The sequence below is a fragment of the Eimeria maxima genome, genomic scaffold (assembly GCF_000499605.1).
Source record: "Eimeria maxima Weybridge genomic scaffold, Emw_scaff140, whole genome shotgun sequence".
NCBI classification, from domain to species: domain Eukaryota; phylum Apicomplexa; class Conoidasida; order Eucoccidiorida; family Eimeriidae; genus Eimeria; species Eimeria maxima.
In genome coordinates this window covers 1-10,005 of record NW_013564369.1, presented here as the reverse complement: position 1 = coordinate 10,005, position 10,005 = coordinate 1, and the positions used below count along the sequence as shown (strand labels likewise).

The following is a 10,005-nucleotide window of genomic DNA, read 5'->3' as shown; positions in this document are numbered from 1 at the left end:
ATGCCGGGGAATTCGAATTCCAGGTGTCATTTAAGAGGAGCGAACAAAACTCTGAACAGCGGTGTGGCCACTGCTGCACCAAATGCCCGAGTATCCTCCGCAGGAGCTGGCGCACGTGTAGAGGTACAGAAAAACAAAGGGAAGGCGGCTGCCATTGCTGCCATTGCCAAGCACCATCCAGTTGCAGCAACCGGGCAAGCAGCAACAGATTTCCATTCACCGCTGGTGGCTGAGTGTAGCTTGCGGCCAAGACCGTTTCTAGGTTGTGCCTCACATGTGCCATCATTGCTGGGGGCAATTTCCCCTTCCTCGCCATTACGGAAGCACCAGACAAACCTGGGACCCAAGCCCCTGTCAACATCTCCTGCATATACTGCTCAGGAGAAGGTAGAGACAGCGGGACACTCGGAGAGGGAGACAGCAACAACCGCAGCTGCAACGCCACCCGTCAGCCAGAGCGGGGTCCTTTCTACTGCAGAACAGTTCAGCAAAACAGAAACGCATAGTAGGCACGCTAGCAGTGCTAAATCTGGAAGAGCAGAACATAACTTAGCGCAGACTTCTCAAAGCTGCCTAGAACCTCCTGAAACTCCTGGATTCGATGACGAAGTTTACCAAAATCGTGGGGAACAAGCAAGAGAAGGCGAGGATTTAAGAGATACTGCAAAGGGGTTCGCGCTGCTGCGCCATAGCGAGGTGTCCTTTGTATGCGTTAAGGCGCTTGTATCTTTTCTGGCGACTTGCTGCACCCTCAGTCACTTTGGGAGTGACGAAAGACTACAACAGGTCAACGATCTTTCTACATCGCCATTTCACTGTTCATTCAGGCCACATATTGGACTTGAGGAATACTTGGTGAAACGTATTTTCCGGCATGGGAAACAAACTATAAATGAAGGAGTGATGGCTATTGCTCTTCTCAGCCGGTTCCTTTGCAAGCAAAATGCCTTGCTTTCTGCTGCACTCCTCGAAAACAGCCACCAGCAGCGCCAGCAACAACAATTCAATAATTTTAGCAGGGACACAACACTTTGCGACAAGGATGCCCGTCCTGGGTCGGCGATATTCAGGGATGCACCAACCAATGAAGGCTTTGCAGCAACCGCAGCTCGCATTGGCTACATAGAGTTCAACTACTTGACTGCCCATAGGCTGCTCTTGACTGCTGCATTTTTGGCAAGGAAAACGCATAGGGACGACCACACAAGCATCAGGCACTGGGCTCAGGTAAGAAGTTACAGCAGGCGAAGATTAGTTGCACCGCACATAAAACAAAGTGGAGACTACAACGCGGCGTATTAAACCAAATAATAATCATAAACTAGCTGCCGCACATGGCAGTGGCACATGCGGACAGACAAGACGAATACAGCTAATGCCCCAAGCGTGTTATAGTAGAAGCATTGTCACAGCAAAACGGCTGCCACCTGAATTTCATTAAGTAATGGAAAAGCCGCCAGTATTTCTCGTTATTTGAATCAAAGATAGATTTTGTGCTAGTATGCGAGATGTTCATGCTGCTTGCTGACAGCTTGGTGGGGTTCCAGTTGAAGACCTGGTAGAGGCAGAGTCCGCATTCGTGCAAGTTGTCGAATGGTAACAGCTACTGTTACAGCAGACCTTCTAATCTAACCCCATACAGCACCCGATACAATAGTCTATTCGTACAATATTACTACTATACTATTGTGAAAAAGATGTGTGACAAATTCACGGTGGGACTAGGATTGACGAATATGTTTTGCATGTGCTTTGCCCACTGGTGAAATATTGCAGGCGGGTCCAGGTGACACTTGAGGAGTTCTTTGGTGTAAGGACTGTCCCGACCACTCCTCGAGCCCGCGAGCCCACTGACACTACAGTAGCAACTCATCAGCAAGGAAAAGTTGTTGACTCTTGAGTAGCTGACGTCGTGTCAACTGCATGCGCGCAGACTGCCTTTGCGATTTCACTTGGAGACACGCGCCTTCTGGGGAAGCAGGGAGAGTTACACCCTGTGGGGGGAAACCCCGCTATAACTGAGGTGTATGTTCGTGAGCATACTCTGTCATTGCAACGAAAAGCTGCGCCGGGGACGCCGACGATGCTTCGAGATTTCCAGAAGGGGGAGCAACTTCAGTCGAAGACTGCTCCTGCCAAAACGCAACTGCACGAAGTCGAGGAAGCTTTCACCTGTTGCATGTGCTCCTCATGCTGCATGCTGCAGCCTGGGCAGCCTAAACAGAGGAACGTATGGCTGCCATTAGCTGATCTTGTTCCTCCTGAAGGGCGCGCAGCATCGCAAGATGAGCACAATATGCTGAACAGAAGTGAGCTAATTGGTTTTCCTCTTTCATCTGTTTCCAAGCACTTTCCGGAGGCAGCATGCCATAAACTCCAGGCAGGCAGCAACATTAATCCGCTAGATCTGCTCGAGTTATCAGATGTAGCTGCAAGGGCCGAAAAGCTAAGTACGGCAGATGCCACAAAAGTTTCTAGCCTCTGGAAACTCAATAGAACATTGAATAAGCATGAGTGTATAGCTAAGAGCAACAACTGCCACTCTTGCACAAAAGAGGATCGCAGCAACGGTCCTAGCGCTTCAGTGAGACTGCACGACGGTAACAGCTGCATACTACCAGACGAAGTGTCCCAACAGCTGCATACTACCAGACGAAGTGTCCCAAAGTAAAGGAAAAAGCTGTAAGTACACCCCAGCATCGTGAAAAGAGAAGAAACGTGTGCTTCAGCGGCCCACGCAGATCCTCTGACGGATCTCGCCCAAACTAAATGATTCTTTTTTCCTGGAAGACTTGTTCCATGTACAGATGTTTTTGCATTAACGGGGGGGAAGACGCCCAAAAAAGTGCATTCATCAGATATTTGCCGAGCTGCAGCGCAAAGATAAACATTGCTGATAGAATGCCGAAGGATGCACCCCGAATGATTCAGAGCACCCCACGGACTACCCCACGTGGGGATGTCTCCGTTTTGAAAGAAGTCGCGTAGAGGCACTGAGGGATCTGCACTGTGTGATGATCTGCACAATTTGTGATATGTAGTCAATTCGAGCCAATGCACCCATGCAAAAATGACCTCAATATGGTAGTTGGGTGCCTACCTGGAAGCGAAGGGGGCTCTCTACGTGGGATGCAAGGTTTCAGAGTTTTCCATTGGTAAAGAATACAGGGAACAAATGGGATGAACGTTATCTTATACGTGATGTGGCTGCATCAATCCCCCGTCGTACACTTCCATTGCTTTCAATGTAGCACGGAGAGGCTGGAACCACTCACTTCCAGACACGCTGACGCAGAAAAACGTGGTTTTCCTACCCAGTAAAGCATCCAGAGAATCTGAACTGAAACATGATTCACAAGGTGTTGCGCCACCAAGAAACTCACGTTTGCGTTTGCAACGGAAGGCAGGGTGGTTGCTTTTTGCATTCTGGCATGCACCTCCTTGACGGAAGACACACCGCACAACCTCCTTAGTTCTACGGGAATGAAAAGCTTCCTGCCACTCTATGAGGACAGAAGCGCCGTTTGCGAACTCCCACAAAATCATCTGGACCGATGCGAGTGCTCACCCCCTAGGAAGAGGTGCGTCTCGACGGTAGCCATCCTATTGCTGGTTGGTGTTTTACGATGATCGCCCACAGCAGAATGCCAGCTGAGGTGCGCATTCACTCCTTCCAAGCCACAGGTGACTGCCAAGAGGAAATCACTGACTGAGCACTCTTACTAATCAAACTCCTCCACCGTTAATGCTACTTCAATCTTCCCAATGAGTGGAACACTGTCTTCACGGACCTGACGATAATTCTTCTGTCCTCTAGCCAAACTGCCAACAGTGTGGCTCAAGGCGACAGACACAGACCCATCCTAATTGTCTTTTTGTCAACTCATAGAAGATCTCCATAGCGCTGATGAAGAAAATTGCAAACCTCTAGTTGACCCTAGCTTTTGAAGTTGGCTGGATATAGATATTTCTCCATTGCCCCTTGAGTAACTTGCCAAGTACAGCGCAGATTTCGAAACCACGCTTCCGTGGAATGATTCTGTCGAACTACAGTGCTGGTAACCATATTATGGCTGAATAACTACGGATTCTGCACATACTGATATTATGTGTACGGGGAATCTTTAAGCCGTCAATAGCCCATCGTCACTCCTAACTCCTTGTTAGTCGTGACTACCCGCACTACCGTCTGCAAAAGGTAGAAATGTCCTTCGCGGACTCACATCTGAGCAGGTGAGCAGGGCTGAACTATCTGCCTTCGGTAACTGCAAAAGGTCACGAATCTCCACTTCTTTGCTAGCGGAGTATTGCTCATGCTCACACCATGCGATATCGCCCTCCTTGTCTAAGAGAAAGATGTAAACCCGCTGAGCGTCTGCCAGCTGCAGAGTATCCACAAATGCACTCTTATCAGTAAAACAAACTAGAGTTCGAGAGCGGATTTCTTGAAGTCTAGCTAGACGAATTCCTTCGGGTGATTGGCCCGCATAGTAGCTGTCAGCCGACTCGACCTTGACACGTGATTGTTGCTCACCCTCAGCACCAAGGGCCCCTTTGGCGCCGCCCATATGCATGCATCCCACCTTTTGTCCCACACTTTGGGGTAAATGTGCGTTTGGCTCGGAATATCCAGTGCCTATTGCGAAGCGCAACCTCTCGTCTGTCCACCAACGGAAGAACACACCCGCTCGATGCCTGACAAATAAGGAACAGCAAGCATGTAATTGAATTTTTCAGTTAGTTGAAAATCTCTTCATTCGCACAGATTCTACAAGACCTGTTTGCGCCCGTAATAAATGGTAAACGGAGAATCATCCTTACCTTACGACTAACCTGTAGGACTGAACCTCAGACACATCAAGGTTGTGCTTCTCCTTAATTTCTCTCTCTAATTTGGTTGTAAAAGGTATCCAAGAATTCATATCATCATAGTGAGCGGCCTTGAATCCCACCACTAGAACATTGAGCTGGCCCTGAAGATCGTGGGGAACCCTCACGGTCCTACCCTGTAGGTTGTGGCATATCAGCGTTGGAAATCGCCTGAAAGTAATTGGAACTACTCGACCAAAATGCATGTGCGACATTTCTCTGTGTTGCTCATTAAAGCGGCCTGCGCCAAAGGATTAGTTGACCCGCGTGACGAAACCACAGCTGGAAACGGGTCCTCCTCCAGCCCCCATATGCCCCTCATGCATTAGTTAGTCATACACTTCACGATACGAGGTGATGCGCGAAAATGAATTAACATTTGTTGGGGACGCTAATAGCATACAGGCTAGGGGGCTGCTGAAGTTCGAGAGCCGACAGGGCAAACACGAGACGGACAGCTTCGTTGTGGTTAACATTGACGCATTTTCTTCTTATTGACACTATTATTAAATAGACCTCCTCCACAATCGGAATTGGCATGCAGGGAGAACTCTCATTTCTTGGGGGCTCCCTCGACAACAACTCTGTAGGTCCCCTGCGGCTATACAACAGCGCTCGCCAGCCACCTGTGTGGACTCTGTTTCCCGCGCAAATTTTGTGCAGAAATGTTTCCTCTACTCCACATAATGATTAGTTTAAATGGTTTGTACCAATATGGTTTACAAGCGACGCGAAGACAACCTGGCGGAGTACTGCAGCCAAACGCAGCCTGCAAAAAGATGATATTTGTGAACGCTCACCACTACTCAGCCTTGCCCTCTTGACGCCTTGTGCAGGAAATTCCAGGACTACACTATTGCAGTCAAAACTGGATGCAGTCCCTGCAATGAGGCTGTAGCCACAGATTTCGGGTAACTAACCCCACTGGAGTTGAATTGCTGGAGGCGCAACAGGTGGCGCTTCCATAACTGGTATGCGGTGTTGGGTGTGGCTACTATTCGGACTTGGTCAGGCGTCCCTAAGTGTGGGGGCCTCCTTTCTACTACCTACCCATCGACTAGGACGGTGGCACTATGTGTGGGAAACATTGGCAGGCCAGCTGGGGCGGTTTGCCTCGACCGGGGCCGCTCCACAATTCGACCAAGCAATAACATGCAATATGGACAACAGACGTGGTGGATACAGCAGAGGGGCCTTCAATGGAGCTGTTTCCAGGCGGCCTTTTTGCGTTTCATTTGTCCGCGCGGGAAAATTTGCTGCAGTTCCTAGTAGTGCCCAGCCCTACCTCCAGCAACATGAAGATGGGCGCAGCAGTGCATCCGCTTTTTCGGATGCCGCCAAGCAGTCTCCTCCCACACTAACTTCGCGTACCAAGGAGAAGCCACTCTTCGTCAATGCGAGTCAAAGATCATCCTCTGCTCAGGACGTTGAGAGAGGCGCTCAACAAACTCCCATTCAGAGCATCCCTACAAATGCCCTGTTGCCTCCTCGGGGTTTCCGCGATTTTCCTCCTGATGTGCTTGCTATTCACAAGCATATCTTCTCTTGCTGGCACGAAGTTGCCGCTGAATTTGGCTTCTTGGAGTACAAGGGTCCGTCGGTGGAACGATTTTCGCTTTATTCGCCTTTCTGCCGCTCCTTGCCCCCTTCTTCACGATCATCACCCATAGCGACTTCATTAGAGGGGAAATCTGTTTCTTCAGCGGTGTCTCTTCCCCCCCACATTTATATGTTGCAGGGTGACGGTCCAGATTGTCTCTGCCTTCGTCCCGAGCTCACGCCCTCCTTAACCCGCATGCTTCTGCGAGAACAGCAACAGCACCCTTCGGGGATTGCTCGACGTTGGTATTCGGTTGAAAGAGTTTGGCGTCACGAGAGGCCCTGTTGTGGGCGCCGTCGCGAGCATTTCCAGTGGAATCTTGACATAGCACTTCCCGTTCTTCGCAGAAGAAACTCCTTCACGGATCCTCATACAGCGGGCGCAGCGCAGCAGGCAAATGGAAGTCCGAACCACCAGCAACAGCACAAAATGGGGTCCCGAACCGCTGGTTTTTGCTCCTTTGCAGTGGCAGAATTGATAGCGGCTGCTGTTCGCTTATTCCAAAAGCTAGGCCTTTCTTCGCGGGATGTGCGAATTCGTGTCGGGAGCCGGAGCCTGTTGAGAGATCTCCTGTGGACAGAAGAAGAAATGAGGAGTACCGGGGCAGGCTTTTCCACCACTGTGAGAAATAACCAGGCGCTGGATAACGGGACTCCTTCCTGCACCGCATTGCACTCATCTCCAACGCACGATGCTTGCACATTCCAACAAAGGCTCACAACCGCAATGCAGGTCCTCGATCGAGCCTCAAGGCGAAGCCAAGAAGAGACAGAAAATGCACTAGCCGATGGGTTAGGCATTACCGTTGAGAAATCCCACCTCATTCTTCAGCGGCTTCTCTCGTTTGACATAAACAATGATTCAGTGGTGCGTGAATTGGGTAGAAAGCTGCAAAGGCTAAGCGAAGGCAACGGCACGCAACACGGACGTGACGGCAAGCTTGGCATTATGAGAAGTCAGAAACCCTCAGAAGGGGGAGACGTGCTTCCTGGTCCTCTCCCCACCTCGGTGAGTGATCTACAAAGCGTGGTTCACTTGCTGAGAGAAGGGTACGGAATAGGAGATTGGGTGGACGTGGATCTTCTGATAGTTCGGGGCCTCCACTATTACACGGGTGTCGTGTTTGAAGCATTTGACTCCGAGGGTGTGTTCAGAGCCCTATTAGGTGGGGGATGTTACGGAGAGACGGAGTACCCATCGGCTGGGGTATCTACAGGAACCGAAGTTCCTTCGCTTTGTACAGAGAACCCGGAAGTGCAGGAGATGGATCTGAACACAAACGCGCTCAGTAGTAGGAGTGCTGTCACTGGCGTTGGTTTAGGTATGGGGGACTGCGTGCTGATGGAGCTGTTGCAGAGGAAAGGTCTTCTGCCGTCCGCCGTATATCCTGTTGATGTTATTGTGGCCATTTGCCAAAGTCCAGCATCCCAACATGCTGGGGAAGCTTCCGGCGTCTCTCCGTTTTACGCGCCTAGTGGCGACCAGAGACTTGCTGAAACGGACGACAGCTCGAGCGGTGAGCTGTGCCATTCAGCACCATCAACAGCAGGCGACCCAGACTGGCAGTCAGTGGCGGCAAAGCAACTTTGCTGCAAGTTGCGAGCCCTGGGGCTCCGCGTAGAGTTACTGCTGCCACCTCAAAGGTCTGAGCGAGCTGCCATCAAGCACGCAAGGTCCGTAGGAGCAAAGGCAGTGATATTCGTCACAGGAGTGCAACAGCACCTAGTGCTTGAGGATGGAACAAAAACGCCGGCAAGTACTGCCGCAGGCCCGCCTGTTCCGTCATCAGAAGCAAAGCAAATGGCAGTGCCCACGGAATTCAAAGTTTTACTCATTCCAGGGGACGGTCGAAAATTGGCACTCGCCGGCAAACAGTACCTAACGGGTCAGAAAGAAGACTCAACAACATTGCACCACCCTCGAGTCAGCAGTTCGGAACGCAGAAGAGCTCTTACCAGCATTCCTTCCGTCATTGAGATGCTGAAGGCTCATTTATGCCCCACGTCTCGAGGCAAGCAGCCGTCTTCATGACCTTTCTGTGCCGCTTGCGTGCTCTTGACGAACGAGACACCTCCAGCCTATGCCCTCGCATAAGTGGAGGACGAAGCTATCAGATATGTTCTATATCCGAACAAATGGCAGTCGCGAGCTTCCGATAGCTCGCTAGCGCAGCGACAAGAACACATTTTCCCGTAAAATTGAGCATAATTCAAGTGTCTACGCACCAGGCTACCGAACAAGCAAACCGACGTAACTCCAGGTGTCGTGTAATTCAAGCTTTGTAGCGCTCCCTCGACAAGAGGTGCTGGTGAAACCCGTCTAGCTATTCGCAAAGTATGCTCCCCAAATGAATAGTCAGCAACTCTAAATGTGACCTACACGGTTCTAGTCTTCCAACGTTCACGGCAGTGGCAGAGCAGCCGAACTGGGTTAGCAACAGACCGCCGTCAAGAGCCAAAAGACGTTAAAAAAACTGAAAAGTTCAAGGTACGGTAGGCTGAGCGGAGTGGCAGTCGCAGCGCACTAGCCATGCAGTCTGCCGCATCGCCGACGCGCGGTCAACCCCGTCACCTCAAATGGGGCTCTAAGTGAAATGCTCCTGTACGGTCCTCCACAAGACACATTCTCTGTCGCGAATGCCACAGGCTGCCCCGGTGGGATGAGACAGCGACACTCCCACTTGCACTTCACTTCCACACATGCAAAAAGAGGCAGAAGGGTGCGTAGAAGGCTTGTCAGGGAATACAAACTGTATGTGCATCACAGTCCCTAAGGATCAGTTGAAACACGGATAAATTTTGTTCATCACTGTGCCTTCACAATCTACAGAAAAGGCGCAAAACAGCAAGTCCACTCATGCAAGTCAGTTCAGGTCTCCTGTGTTCTCTTCACTGGTACTGATCAGAAGAACGACAGTAAGGTATGCTCATCAGCAACATCTTTTCAACGTACTACAAGTTCACCAGCATGCAATCGTTGAAAATTCAGCACGAGGAAGATAATGTACCGAGTCACGAATGCGAATGATGATGTGATATGTGGACACGCTGTCAGCCCTCTCCCCTCACATGAGGCTCTCAGAGAAAGGTTCCTATACGGTCCGCCATAAGGCACAGTGTCCGCTGCAAATGGCAGAGGCTGCCCCGGGTACTTGCAAAGAGGCCGCCTCTGTGGCAATACGCAGCGGCAACACCACTTGCTCTTCACTTCCACACATGCAAAAAGAGGCAGAAGGGTGTGTGGAAGGCTTGTCAGGGAATACAAACTGTATGTGCATCACAGTCCCTAAGGATCAGTTGAAACACGGATAAATTTTGTTCATCACTGTGCCTTCACAATCTACAGGAAAGGCGCAAAACAGCAAGTCCACTCATGCAAGTCAGTTCAGGTCTCCTGTGTTCTCTTCACTGGTACTGATCAGAAGAACGACAGTAAGGTATGCTCATCAGCAACATCTTTTCAACGTACTACAAGTTCACCAGCATGCAATCGTTGAAAATTCAGCACGAGGAAGATAATGTACCGAGTCACGAATG

The 10,005-nt window shown here is 50.4% G+C and overlaps 2 protein-coding genes across 2 annotated transcripts; both read left to right on the top strand.

The window, feature by feature from the left end:
• Nucleotides 1-1,900, top strand: EMWEY_00016960 (cyclin domain containing protein, putative; the record flags this gene model as incomplete). The annotated part of the gene is made up of 3 exons (XM_013479835.1): nucleotides 1-1,227; nucleotides 1,532-1,596; nucleotides 1,777-1,900. 3 exons carry the CDS (start codon nucleotides 1-3, stop codon nucleotides 1,898-1,900), a joined length of 1,416 nt encoding a protein of 471 aa, XP_013335289.1.
• Nucleotides 1,901-6,028: 4,128 nt separating this feature from the next.
• On the top strand, nucleotides 6,029-8,500 carry EMWEY_00016950 (histidyl-tRNA synthetase, putative; the record flags this gene model as incomplete). The annotated part of the gene is made up of 1 exon (XM_013479834.1): nucleotides 6,029-8,500. One exon carries the CDS (start codon nucleotides 6,029-6,031, stop codon nucleotides 8,498-8,500), a length of 2,472 nt encoding a protein of 823 aa, XP_013335288.1.
• Nucleotides 8,501-10,005: the final 1,505 nt, after the last annotated feature.